Source organism: Aspergillus pseudoviridinutans (genome assembly GCF_018340605.1).
Source record: "Aspergillus pseudoviridinutans IFM 55266 DNA, scaffold_3, whole genome shotgun sequence".
NCBI classification, from domain to species: Eukaryota; Fungi; Ascomycota; class Eurotiomycetes; order Eurotiales; family Aspergillaceae; genus Aspergillus; species Aspergillus pseudoviridinutans.
The window spans coordinates 2,147,907-2,161,954 of NW_025091283.1; the positions used below are offsets into that span (position 1 = coordinate 2,147,907).

The following is a 14,048-nucleotide window of genomic DNA, read 5'->3' on the forward strand; positions in this document are numbered from 1 at the left end:
CCCTCTTTATAGGCTTTGCCCTTAAAGCCATGATACTTCCTAATTTAGAAATGTAAAGGGCAATATCATCTCTCTGTAATTATTCATGATGCAGGAGTGAATCTTCTATTATTAAGATGATATATTCTATTACTATTATAGGTTATGGTCTGGTCAAACTCCTAACATAAGAGACCAGATAACCATGCCTTCTATACATTTTTAAACTCGAGCTTTGTTCCTATATCTTCAGGCGCCAGCAGAGTCCCGCTTGAGTAGTCTCCACTGCCATTGAGGCTAATATAGCCTCTCAGAGCCTAGTGGGTATGCATGCTAGCTAGTCAGGGGGACGAACAATGTGCATAGCTCGTCGAGTGGCTCCTTTCGTCTTATCTCCTTCCTCTTTTGAGCTAATCTATATTTTGCTTGTCAGTAACAGTGCCCGCTAGACTATCAGTTCAATGGTGACCCCCATTTCCCCTATTGTTTGTGCTTTCCGGCTTCTGATAGCTTCTTCCTTTCTCCCCGGTTTCTATGAACAATTAGAGAAATATAATACCACTAAGTTAGAAAGGTGCCTTGACGATTTACGCACCAGTCTACGGTTACACAACCATAATCATAGCGGTATAATATTTGACACCAATTACTCAGTTTTACAATTCCCTGCGTCAGGTTTTGAAGTGACTCCATGGATATAAAGCAGGAGTAAGTCAAAGACTCGAGTGGCCTAAACTTGTAACCAGTCATTCTTTTGTTCGTGCAAAGAACCTGTTCATTCATTTTATTTTGGGTTCATTTCACACTTCCGCCTCGGCCTGAACCTGTCATGGCAAGTTCAAGGGCGGAATCCCCTACAAGGCGCAGGCCGAATCTGCTCCTGTTATTTACCTGCGTGGCTGTCTGTCTCGGACTACTTGCCCATAAATTTCCTTCATCATGGGATGTAGCAGGACTTCGCATCTTTTCATCCTCGGCCGTCCGAGGATCAACTGCTTATGGCCTACAAGGTCGAGATGACTATAGTTGTAGTGCTGAAAAGCCGTGCTCGAATGGCGCCTGCTGCGGCGCAGGCGGCTACTGTGGATATGGTTCGCTCGTTCTATCCCAACTGCACTTGCGCCTCATCACTGACCGTCTCAATAAAAGGACCAACCTACTGCGGCGATGGCTGCGTGTCTCAGTGTGACGCTGTGGCCGAATGTGGTCAGTACTCGGAAACAGGGAACAAAACCTGTCCGCTCAACGTCTGGTATGACCGCATCAGTAGATAGCGCGAGATATATGCTAACGGCGATGTCAAGTTGTTCTCAATATGGCTTCTGTGGTACCACTGAGGAGTTTTGCTCTGGCGACTGTCAGAGCAATTGCGAGTTGCATCCGAGTCCCCCTGAGGGTGCAAGCACGGATGATGTCTATCGAAGGGGTATGTTGACTGAACCGAGTCTGAACGAACGCTAATGCGATACCAGTCATTGGATACTACGAAGCGTGGAGTGCCCGTCGAGACTGCCATCCGATGGCTCCAGACGGGCTACCCATTGATGGCCTGACCCATGTGAACTTTGCCTTTGCCTACATCGACCCAGATACCTACGAGGTAACCACGATGGATAGCGCAACGCCTGAAGATCTCTTCCAGACAACCGCGGACGTTAAAACATTCAAGACGGGCAATGCGGATTTGGAGGTCTTCGTCAGCATCGGTGGTTGGACGTTTTCCGACAACAACACAGCCACTCAGCCTCTCTTTGGCGAAATCGCGGCCGACGCCTCTAAGCGGCAGACCTTTGCCAATAACGTCGTTCGTTTCCTGGACCAATACGGCTTTGACGGTCTAGATATAGATTGGTACGTACTTGGACGCCCTGTCTCCAGGCGACTCTCACTAACCAATGCAATAGGGAGTATCCAGGAGCCGGAGACCGTGGCGGTAAAGAAGGCGACACGGAAAATTATGTTCTTCTCCTCAAGACACTCCGAGAGACCTTTGGCAGGTCTCCCAGATCCCTGGGTCTCACGTTCACTATCCCTTCCTCCTACTGGTATCTCCGGTGGTTCGACCTTCCCGGTATGGTCAAGTATGTCGATTGGATTAACATGATGTCCTATGACCTCCACGGCTTCTGGGATCGCAACAATCCCATTGGTAGCATTGTCCAAGGCCATACCAACTTGACGGAGATCAAGTCCAGTATGGAGCTCCTGTGGCGTGTTGGTATCCCTCCCGCAAAGGTCGTCCTGGGCGTAGGATTCTATGGACGGTCATTCCAGCTCGCGGACCCGGATCGTAGTAAACCCGGATGTCCGTTTGGCGGTGCGGCCAACCCTGGTGAATGTACAAATACTGCTGGTATCTTGGGCTACTTTGGTATGTTGAGCTCGTGGAAGGTAAAAAAGAAGCAAAGGCTGACTGACACGATAGAAATCATGGACATTCTGAACGGCGCGACGACATCTAGCTCTATGAAACGGTCGGATAAGCAGGTCACCCTCGTTCATGAAGAGGAAGATGCCGTCAATTACCTTGTTTATGATGACAACCAGTGGGTATCGTTTGATAATAATGTGACTTTCCAGCAAAAGGTCGATTGGGCAAATGGCATTGGGTCAGTTTCTCTCCCCTTCTCATACGACCATGGTGCCAGATTCAGAGACGGCTCTGGTGTGAAACTCTTCTTATAGCCGATGGTAGCGTGTTAGGGCTGAACTAACGCTCTATAGCCTTGGCGGCCTCATGATTTGGTCCTCGGACATGGACGACAAACAGTTTACCGGTCTACAAGGCCTTCTCGGCAAGCCTGTAGGCGGCATCCAGAATCCACTGGAGAACGCAAAGGCTGTGACCCAGGACTGGGCGGGTAAGAATGGACAGCAATGCAAGCGCTTTGACGACTGCGTCGACATGGAAAACCCACAAGCCTCCAGTTGCGGTACCGGACAGGTCCGGATCGGGTATGATGCCGGGGGCTGTGGTTCAGGCTACGGCAAGCCGATCTGCTGTCCCTCCACCGCGTACCCGAAGTCCTGTCTCTGGCGTGGCGACGGATCCGACTGCAATGGCCAATGTCACAGCGGAGAAATGACGCTCCTATACTCTTCGTGGGGCGGGGATCCCACCGAGGGCAACCACAAGAGATGCGGCCGCGGACGCAAGGCCTTCTGCTGTGTAGCTGACGAGTGGGAAAGTGAGATCAAAGACTGTTATCTGGGTAGATGTGGAGGAGGGTGTTTGTCTGGCGACGAGAAAGTAGCCAGCGTTCATGATCCAGACAAGTGTGCCTACTCTTACAGCCACAGTGGTCCTCAAAACCGAGACTACTGCTGTCCCAGCCCCGCGAAGTTTACCAATTGCCATTGGGTTGGTAAGGGGGATTGTGCCGACAACACCTGCGATGACAATGACATTCAACTCATGGTGAATTCTTACGGTGACTCCAAGAGTTCATGTCACTGTAAGTGACCTTACTGCAGCGGTTTAGTGTCATTGCTAACGGTTTGGAATGATTTAGGGGGTCGACAGAAGGCTCTGTGCTGCGACGCGCCAGCCGAACAGGCCTTCCTGCCGGTTGATCTCAAGGACATTTTCCAAACCCTTCCGCCGTCGAATGATTATGTCAAGTACGATCTACAATTTCCCAAGGGAGCGTCGAAAGGAAGCAACCCGGTCAATACGGCTTTCTGTTGGGTTCTCATTGACGGGCCAGAGGCGGCTGTGACGAGTGCAAAGGTCAAGAGAGACGGATAGCAGAAGCGACCTGGAGTTCCTAAACTGCCATGAAATCCAAGGGGAGAAACGGCAAAAAGGTGAGACACTGATGGCCCCTTGGTACTAAAAGCTCGGCTAATATGTACATCTGTAGTCCGCTTTGTTTGCACAAATGACGGACCGACGTCCGACTGCGAGCATATGATGTTGGACGGGCTCGCGGGTACCATCATCGAGATGCCCGATAACTGCGGTGCTGCCACTTACGCGGTCGCTCACGAGGTCTCTGTCGCCGAGGATCAATCATTGCCAGCCCATCTATCCCATCTGACAAAAGCCACCGTTAAGGAACTAACCTTCGACTACAATTTTGGTCTGGTGAAGCGTGATGCAGGGTCTATCTATTTCCGCGCAGACTACGCTAATATTGGCGGATATTGGGAAACTGTCGTGGATTCCAGTCCGGCGTCTAAGCGATCCATGCTCCGCCGCTTCTACAGCAGCAGCGATGGAGACTGGGGCAGTCGCTTCGCTACTGTGCGTAATAAAAAGTCTGGATCCGGAAGTGCATTCAGCAAGACTTTCTCGCAGAGTATTTTTTCGGGTCTCAAATCGTGCGGATCGGCCAAAGCGTTTGCTGATATCGTGGCGTCTGGCAGTATTTCGGCAACCGCCAAGATGGCAGTATCGATCGTCGGTACAATCAGTCCCAGTATTGACATCGAGGAGGTCTACAGCTTCGTCGATACCAACATTGACGCCAAGATGAACTTGGACATGTCGATGTACGGCTCCTTTAACCTCGACTACACCACGGAAAGCCTCTTCTCCAGCCCCATCACAATGGACGAATTCAACCACATCGGCATCATCTCTTTTGCCCCTACACTTATGGCAGATGTCGGAATGGTGGCCGATATCGAATTGGCGGGGAACATCTCCACCGGCGTCCACGCTTATACGAGTACCAACATCGTCCAGAACTTTCCTCATGATGCCGGGGATTCGTCTGGTCAGACGGCGCAGGAGGCCATGGGTACCAAGTTCAGCGGAGATATCTCTGACGCAGCCGAAGGGACAATCAAGATTGACCTACGCCCTCGGGTCGGTCTCTCCATCACCCTCAACAAATATGGGACGGATGGAAAGGTCGTCAATGCCTTCACGGAAGCGTCGTTGAACACATACAACGCCCTACAGGTAGGTTCCGACAAGTCGTATAACGTGAGTCTGGGCACGGGCCCTGCCACTACAACAGTCACATATAAAAACAGCCTTGACTCCTTCACTGCATGGTCCGAAGATAGTAATATGGACCGTGTCATTGGGTCCTCCAACCAGGCCAAGTAAGTTCGCCTTCTCTTCAACAGTGATCCAGGCTTACAGCTCTCATAGGGTAATTGCATCCGGGGCTGCGGGTGGGGGCGATGATGAGGATAATAATAAGGGTGGTCCCTCGCCGCATACGATCTCAAACGAGACCAGTTCTCTTTTCTGGGATTTCGAGAATAGCTTCCTTGGATGTTCCACTGGTTTGGTCCTTTCCTGTGATTCACTGGACGAAAACCCTGTCTGTGAGGTAGACATCTGCGAGCTTTATCCTGGTTTATGCGACGATTATGACAGCGTTGATGGGGGCTTCGACGGGAGCGACGATGGGGGCTTCGATAATGGCACGGGATCGAGCAACAGCACGAGCAACAGCACCTTGACCAGACGTTCGTCTCTCGCGAAAAGAGGCGCAGAAAGACAATTCAAGGTACTGCTCGTGGATAAAACCGAGGCCACGTTCAAGTCACTTCCTTACCCGTCAATTGGCAAGCTTTATAGAGGCCCCAATGGACAGGTTGTCATTGAGACCGCATTCGATGTTATGAGCAACAGTTGCGACGATTGGGAGGTCATTGATTGGCCTCTCGATGATGTTGATATGAGCAAGTTTGTCACGGAGCACATCGTTGAGCTTCAAACCATCAAGGCGTGGGTACAGGCCCCGAATTCCGGGATACTGCCATCCGGCGTACAGATGTCAGTGGGAGGGATTCGGTCTAAATGGTGGAAAGACTACTTTGGCTCTGCGGTGCTCTCGTCGACGCTTACGCCTGTTTCAGGCTCCTATGCTCCACAAAGGCCCAGTGACCGTGTTTTTGATGCGCTGGGATCTAGTCGCAACAGAGCTGTGTTTGTGCCCTGTCAGAAAGAAATCAACTCAATGAAGGCTTTGGTAAGTGTCCTTTCTTCCAACTGTCGCCACATTTACTTACTCTCCCAGCTATGGGATTTTAAATCACCAGATCAGGCTGTATTTGACGCAGACCTAGAGGACGCCGTGGAAAATTGCGGCCCTATTGAAAACTTCCTCAAGCCGCTCAAGCTTGTAAGTGATCACTCGAAGCAGATCTTCGAGTAATACAGCCACTCACTCCTTGCAGATCCTTGCCGTCTTTGAATACCTGAACGACGCGGATGTCAAAAAGCGGTTCGAGCAGGTTGTCGACAACGTGAACACGCAATTGCAACTGATTGAGGGGGATCCCAATGGTGTCCCCGACCTGTCCACGTCCTGGACTGAATTCATACCAGATTACATGACCAAGGTTGTAAAGCACGTCCGCGCACTGATGAACAGCAGGATAACAGACATTCGAAACGCATATAACGTCGCCAACAAGGGTACCGTCATGGATATCTTGAAAGATATGGAGACTGCGGTGGCTGCTATCACGATGCCATACTCTACTGTCTAATGCACTTAAGCCTATACATAGCTAGCTGCGCAGTCTCTTCATTCAGATTTGGATAAATATATACATGAGGATATGTTTGCATGAGCACATGTAAATCAAGGGCACAGGGCTGTAATGAAGCATAAAGTCTTCGCCTTGTTAGACGTAGACGATTTCAACTTGACAACTCCATAGCGTCCGTAGTATGCCTTAACCTGTCCTCCAGCACTCGGTTGCATGGATATGTTGGTAACCCTAAGTCTGCTTACCGAGATTCCAAGAGGCATGCAAATCATGTGACCCGGGAAATCCCCTTTTTCACCGGACCACAACTATTGAATTATAATACCACTAGGCCAAAAAGGCGTCCGGACATGGTCCTCGTCAGTCTAGGGTCTCATATCCATAGTCATAGTGGTATTATATTTTAACAACAACTAATGGGCGACGATCACCTCGCATCCATCACATCACATCGCAAATCATCCATCCTTCACTCATCATATCAACTACATTATCCTCTTTCCTCCTCATCTCTGAAATGTCCTACGAAAAAACAGACGCAACCTGCGTCCGCGAAGAACTCACCAAAACCGGCGCCCAGAGCTGGGGCTTCTTCATCTACCGCACCTGCTCCTACGATGACGAAGCTAGATGGGAGCAATTCCTCTCGCGCATGAAAGGCTTCGCGGAGAAAACTCTCCTCAGCGCGCGGGAACGCGGCCGCGATGGGGAAGCAATTCTCCCCCAGCTTGAGTGGAATGTGCAGCAGGATCCTGCGCTGGAGAATTGTTCCAAGGAGGAAATCTCGCGGTAGGCTTTGCCGCGTTGCTAACTTCTAATTATGCTATAACTAACATGGTGCAGACGGCATCGGGAGTTGATGAGATCTATGTATGGGGAGTACCAGCCCGGAGATGTCCGGCATGGGTATCCGCTTGTGGTTGATCAGGAAGCGCTGGAGTCGGTTCTGGGGGGCCCGGCGCCGAGTGAATGGCGGGCGGCTGATTATCGGACTTCTACTACGTATGTTATTGTGTTGAATATGAGCTGGTTTGATCAGATGGAGGAGAGGAGGCTTCGTCGGGAGGGGATGGGGCGACGTGGAGGGGATGGGCCTAATGAGGAAGACGACGAGAATGATGGGCTGGATGAGAGTGTTGGGTGGAAGAAGGTGTTGGTGGTCAAGGTGTATCCCAGACTCTATTCGTTTCTGCTGACTCCGCTGTGGCATATCATGTATGCTGAACCCCCTGAGATTGAGCGTTTGCCTTGACATATGTCTGTGTCTATCGACAAATTGAAGCGCAGGAAGCAGGTATGACCGAATTTGCAATGCTTTGGCTGACAACCGCTTAGCCTGCGGCGCGCCAAAGTCCTGATCCTTTCAACGCATTACCGTCTTTATGGGTATAGTTTTGATTGTTAGATCTTAGTTCGTAGATGTTCACAGTATTGACTTACCATTGCATGGGATGTAAGTTGACGATTTTAGAGTATATTAGCAAGCTTCTCTTGGTTAGGCTGTGATTCATATACAATGCTGTTAGGCCGCTCCAGTACAACTTATACCATCTAGAGTGCTAAATCCCCATACAACACCCGCAATACATCTTCGAAAACCTGGTCTCCTTAGTCCAAGATCACTCACACAACTAGTAACGACTGCTCAAGCTACCCGATAACTGGTCGTCAGGTCGCCACTGGGGGTCTAAACTTTAATAATCACTAATTCTGCTTCGGACAAGATGTTCTATACCAGATGCTGGGTACTGCGTTTCATGCATACTTGGCACAGAAATGATCGACGGACACGGTATACTTGCTCGCACCACGGTAGAGCTCGTGGGTAAACCATATTGCGAATAGAACGCGTAGCCCTGGGAAGGGGGGAAACTGTTGTTTGGGAAATGGGGAACCGTTGATAGATAGTATGTCTGCGCTATTAATTCGGACGAATGCACTCGCGTTGGTGGGATCTCGCTTGGAGGATGATACCGATGCCAATGATTCACTAGTGTTTCCCTGCGAGAAAAGCTATCACAGGGTTCCTGTCTAGTTTATTCATGGTGTTTACTCATGATAAAGAATGGAGGCAGAGGATACCTTTTTGAACATGTTATTTCGGGACATTCGTATAGTATTGTTGCTATGTGGACGCGGCGATGCCGGGCCAAACTCGATGACTGCGTGATGTTACCAAGGAATGACCATATTGTCTTGAGAGTCAACCCACATCAGAAAAGGCTTTGTCACAGCCTTCAAAGCTACAGATATAGGGGCGTTCCCCTGTGTGTGTTCGGAAATGGACGGTCAGGGCGCTGCGCTGGATGAAGCTTTTATCACACCCGTTTACGGTGCAATGGTATGGTCGCGTGTTGGTATGGGTCCGGTAGTGTCGACAAAGGTCGGATTTGCGATTGAAGGGCTAAGCGCAGGATTAGTGTGGCTCTTTTCTACACGCCGCCGGACGACCGAATTGATGATTGAGCCGACCTTGCCACATTGTGCCCAGGAGCACCTGAATCTTCTAACACTTGGTTGTGGGATAGCGAGATACATTTTTTAGATGCTGACTGGATTCAGAAATGTCACTGGCAAACGGGAAATGTGAGATTTATAAACAGAGAAAACATTTACCGCAGGGGCGGAGGTTGGGAAGGGAAGATAACTAGGAATGATTGACTACTGTACGCGCAACTAGCTCTTGGGTCTTTCATGCGAGGTATCTAATGTGGTGAATGTCTGTTGCAGCCACTTCCGTGAGTGGTGACGCAACGAACTCAGTGGAGATAGAAAGTTCCTGATAGGGCTAATAACGTAGCTCTGTTGACAGTAAGCTATTAGGAAAGAGATCCCTTCTCTGAGGTATATCTAAATCCTCACCCTATTATCTCTTTGATGTTTGGATTCTCAACTATACTGCAACCGTCATAGGGTTGAAACGCAAGTGCATTTACCAAAAGCAATCTCAGGCAGGTTAACCTAATTAGACTTATGGCTGGCTGAGATCGCCCTGGAAATGGGACAGGGAACTATAGTTAACAACATTACGAAGAGGCTATCTGCTAAGAGACGCAAATAGTGGTAAGAACTAAATGGGAACCTTGGTTACTGGAATGCGAAGAGCTGGCTTTTACCTACTCGCCCTATCCAACGGTGTGGCTGATACCATAATATTTTGCCAGTGCGCACGGGAGAACGGTTGTCAAGGAAGGAGCTCGGAAAAAGGAATCATAGAACTGCGAACAGCGCATTTCTATCACAGCCTAGACATTGGCACAGGGATGCTCGAGCGAAGGTAGTACGAAGAAGAGGCATGAGCCATAATTGGGTAAGAGCAGATAGTGGATGGTCTCTTAATCATTAATTATGCATCAGCAGGTTCATGCATTGATAGCGAAATAGCCCCAGTCTGGCTTTTCTCTTCTACGATACCATAATGCCCTTTGGCCCGTTCATCGGCAGTTTTGTTATTATTCCCACACACTGTGTCAGTTATATAAGAAATGCAATAGGGAAAATACAGGAACATTAAACCTATTCAGATATATGAGGCATAAGCCGTAAAATGACTTGTATTTAGAAGTCCGACAAGTACACATTCAGCCTTTTACGCTATAAAGTCCTCGGGAGGCGACCCTGGTCAGACCAGTCGAGGTATACCAAAACCCGGAATATGTAGATCGCAAACGCCGACTTGACACTAAGCCGGAATCGGGACGGCACATCACTAGGAAGTAATCCTTTAACGCAAGGTGCTTTCTAGCAGCTCTGGTGTACAGAGCCTCCCTCTCAAATGCTAAGGCTTTGTGCACGTCCCGCTTTTTGTACGACTGTTGACAGCTAGTCGCTGTTTGCTTAGTTGAGTCTTCAGCTAGACAAAAGGACTGGGCACTAAGCCAAGCCTAACACTTTTCCCTGCACGAGGCAAGGTTACTTTTACCCCTGCAATAGCTTGGGCCTAAATACTCTTTTGGCAGCTGGGAGGCCCTTGCCATTCTTGGTTGGTGTACTGCAGGGGTCTGAATGGAGATATGTTTGGATCACCCAGGATATTGAGGAAGCTGGTTGCTAAGTGGCTGTATATACTTCGCCCTGCCCTCCTTTCTAGCATTCCTGTTTATGCTTATAGTTTATTTTAGTTAAGCTGCTGTTGCGCACTTTCTATCCTGGACATTTCTTTGTGACTCTTTAATAGCATTAATTGATTAAACTGAAAAGCTAGCAACAACCTAGGACCCAAGGTGATCGATCTGCTGAGGGTCTTTAGCCCTAAGGGTGTTATGTGTGCACCCATCAATCTTCAAGATGCGCTGGAGGTATAGTAAGCACATTCGATTTTTTCTTTTTAAGAAAAGAGAAGAATGCTTCAGTACAGCGCAAGGAAGTGGGCTCTAAAGCATATTAAGGTGAGATTTAGAAAATGACGGTACTTATGGGGAGGAGAGGTGAAATGATGAAAGTGAGGGCAAGGAATAGGCAAATAGCAAAAGGAGTACAGGCTAGACATCTCCTATTAATAGGCTATTTACTAGGATAATATACCACTCTCTCTTTAAAGATGTAGATATTCACTATATCCTATACATACTGTCGAGATAATGATTAAGTAGAGAGGAGGCCCTCATATTTAAGCTAGCAATAGATGGAGCGTAGTAATTATAGAATCACACTATCACCTACTGATCACCCATGCTCACCCATGGTATTGGATAGCATCACTCAGCTCACCTTCACTCACCTACACTCACCCTATGGTTTAGCATCTCTCACCCATAAAGCAGCAGGCCTTCAAGGGCGCATATAACTTTCGACCACGTTGATGATTGGGGCTTAAGTACGGCTGAGCGGACGGGAAGCCCTGTTTTCCACACCCTATGGTCGTATGTGCTAGCCATATTCCAATATGGACTCTATATATTGAATTGAACCATTGCTCACAGCCTGGCAACGGCGTTATTACCAGGCATACAAGTCCATATAGGCAGAAGTGGTGCTGGGTAATGTCAGTTACCGAGTGGGTAGCGACGGCATTTGAGCTTGTACTACCTTTGTCACCCTTAAACGTTATTTCATGTTTTACATGACCAGTGATCCGATATTAGTTCATTACTAAACTAAGAGTCAGAACATAATATGAGAGGAGCAGGATAGAGTGCTGTTAATAGGGTTTCGGAGGAGCTCCCTCCGCTAGGTTCTTGTCCACTCAGTTCCCAAAGGTCAAAATTGGCCATCAGAGTAACTTCATGGCTTGTTGGATGTTCATCCTTGCATGTCAGATTTTGTGTCTAGGAGCTTTCTGCGTGTATATTCACCCTACAACAATGTCTCTTAATGAAATCTGCGGCCGACTAAGAAGCAGCACACACATAACCCTATGGACGCTGGAGGATTTGGGAGGGAGAAGACTTCACCGCGGGATATCACTGCACTTCACCTGGCCAGATCGTCTTGGAATCCGGAGTCGATTAAAGCGCTGTTGACTACCGTGCTGACAGCGGTGCTGTCGGCCATGGTATCACAGACTTGGTTTCCTGCCACGATAGCAATGGGCGTCTCCTGTTTCACCGGGCAGCCGCAGGCCACGATACTCGCGAATGCGGGCTCCCTGACGATGAAATCAGCTCCCGGCTTATTGAGGCATTCAGGCTGCTCCTTGCCAGCAACCGTAGGGCCATCAATGTCCAGGACGAACACGGAGCAGGCACGCTGATCTCGTAATCAGTTCTTGCGAGAGCATGAGGCAGATGCAAGTGTTTCGGATAGCCATGGCCACACTCTACTGCCTATAATTGCTTACCACTCCGTGGCTGGTGAGGCTATCAATACTGCTTTACATGACTTGCAGGTATCGCATGGTGCTAGCGTCAACCATGCAGATAAGGATGGGTACACCGCTCTTCACATCATGGCCATCAATTTACACCAGGTGCAGGCGGCCGAGTTCCTACTCAGTCGAGGTGCTGATGTCCATGCCAGTAATGCCAAGGGGGACACGGCCTTCTATGAAGTGGCAGGTGGAATTCTCCAGCCCAGGGAGACTTATGACAAGAAGATTGAGGGGGGGTTATGGTCGCGGGCAGGATCAGAGCGCAGGATGAGATGGTGACTATCCTGCAGGAGGTCTCTGGTGATGATAGGATGATGGATCAACCGGATGCAGCGGGTAGGACGCCGCGACAGCTGCGGTCGGAGACAAGAAGTAGGTGGCGGCAAATAGGAGCGGATGCTGTGACGGGACGCGGTCGTGGTCGTGCGTAAGGGACTCGGGGATAGAATGTTGCTTTTATATTCTATTTAAGAAGAGGCAACAAGCGAGGATTCGGTTGAGATGCAATTTTAAAGCGCTGGCAGCTTCATTAGTCGGAACTGGAGTCAGAGTTAAATGCATAAACAGCCCCTGTGGTTCATGTGGGTTAGATTCCTTGCATGTTCTCGTCGACGGCATAACATCTACTGCAATTCTTCCCATTCGCCTGGCAGACCAGTTCAGTCAAGGCAAGTGTTGGAGATCTCAACATTAATCTCCTCTCTAATATATTGAATATAGCAATGCCAGAACTACCTGGGCTCCGGCGTCCCCAAGAAACGGGAAGTGATTTCCCGCTCAAGGACAATGATATACAAAATCTTGGTCGAGACCAACTCCTCCAAGCTTTAGATGCTCTTCCAAGATTATGGGAGAACGGAGGGGTCCGAATTGTGCGTGTTTCCTCGGGCATCGTTGTTAAGTACGGCTCCGACGTCCACATCTGGGAAGCCAGCAATATGAGATTTGTCGCCCAACATACAAACATTCGACTTCCCACCGTTTTAGACGCATGGGAGACAAGCGGGTTGATAGAGAAGATACCACATGCTATATAGCGATGAGTTACTTAAGTTGCTATATAGCGATGAGTTACTTAAGTGGCCAACAGCTTGATGAAGTCTGGCCTACACTGAGTGACGTTTCTCGATATCCAGCAACAGTTGCACCAATTCGTACAAGAGCTTCGACTTCTCAAATCGAACAAACCGGGTCCAATCGGTGGCGGTGTCTCGAACGGTGCCTTTTTCACCGACTATGGCGCTGGCCCCTTTGTCTTCCAGGAGGATATGGAGCGGTGGTTCGATGGCCGCCTTGCAGTCTGCCGTGGGTTTGGCGTAGTGGACCAGGCGCACGAGGGGTTGCGTGGCCTTTTTCGGGATCTGGTGATGTGTCATATGGACCTTCACCCGCGAAATATCATTCTGGATGGTCGAGGAAAGGTCTGGTTGATAGATTGGGCGTTTGCAGGGATGTATCCTGCGTATTTCGAGACTGCTTCTATCCTACGGAACGGCCTGACGTCCCTTTTTGGAGATTTGCTGGGTCAGCTGGATCGTGGCCGGTTTGGCGAGGAGATCAATCGTCTCTTCGGCATATCATTTGCGTTGACAACTGGAGCGCTATGCCAGCCAACCGGGCTAACTCATGTGACATAACCTGGAAAACAACTGGTGATCGTTCAATTTATAAGAAACAAGTCTTGTATCCTCCGCAACATTTCTAGCCCCAGTTGTCCTCTAGCTCTACGTATCAGGCTGAATCTTTGCGGTTGGCTACTGCTTGGGCACCCAGGCATGTCAGACTAGGTATAGCATAAACT

The 14,048-nt window shown here is 49.2% G+C and overlaps 5 protein-coding genes across 5 annotated transcripts; all 5 read left to right on the top strand.

Moving 5' to 3' along the window:
* Window positions 1–995: 995 nt before the first annotated feature.
* Window positions 996–3,727, top strand: Asppvi_004468 (uncharacterized protein; the record flags this gene model as incomplete). The annotated part of the gene is made up of 7 exons (XM_043300421.1): window positions 996–1,231; window positions 1,284–1,405; window positions 1,452–1,830; window positions 1,884–2,350; window positions 2,405–2,588; window positions 2,704–3,434; window positions 3,492–3,727. 7 exons carry the CDS (start codon window positions 996–998, stop codon window positions 3,725–3,727), a joined length of 2,355 nt encoding a protein of 784 aa, XP_043156356.1.
* Window positions 3,728–3,889: 162 nt separating this feature from the next.
* Asppvi_004469 (uncharacterized protein) lies at window positions 3,890–6,435 on the top strand (the record flags this gene model as incomplete). The annotated part of the gene is made up of 4 exons (XM_043300422.1): window positions 3,890–5,034; window positions 5,084–5,912; window positions 5,961–6,065; window positions 6,121–6,435. The coding sequence occupies 4 exons, from the start codon at window positions 3,890–3,892 to the stop codon at window positions 6,433–6,435; spliced, it is 2,394 nt and encodes a 797-aa protein (XP_043156357.1).
* Window positions 6,436–6,955: 520 nt separating this feature from the next.
* On the top strand, window positions 6,956–7,690 carry Asppvi_004470 (uncharacterized protein; the record flags this gene model as incomplete). Its single annotated transcript, XM_043300423.1, has 2 exons — window positions 6,956–7,227; window positions 7,282–7,690. 2 exons carry the CDS (start codon window positions 6,956–6,958, stop codon window positions 7,688–7,690), a joined length of 681 nt encoding a protein of 226 aa, XP_043156358.1.
* A 4,635-nt stretch (window positions 7,691–12,325) lies between these two features.
* Asppvi_004471 (uncharacterized protein) lies at window positions 12,326–12,678 on the top strand (the record flags this gene model as incomplete). The annotated part of the gene is given in 2 exon segments (XM_043300424.1): window positions 12,326–12,483; window positions 12,501–12,678. The coding sequence occupies 2 exon segments, from the start codon at window positions 12,326–12,328 to the stop codon at window positions 12,676–12,678; spliced, it is 336 nt and encodes a 111-aa protein (XP_043156359.1).
* Window positions 12,679–12,969: 291 nt separating this feature from the next.
* On the top strand, window positions 12,970–13,884 carry Asppvi_004472 (uncharacterized protein; the record flags this gene model as incomplete). The annotated part of the gene is made up of 2 exons (XM_043300425.1): window positions 12,970–13,227; window positions 13,384–13,884. 2 exons carry the CDS (start codon window positions 12,970–12,972, stop codon window positions 13,882–13,884), a joined length of 759 nt encoding a protein of 252 aa, XP_043156360.1.
* Window positions 13,885–14,048: the final 164 nt, after the last annotated feature.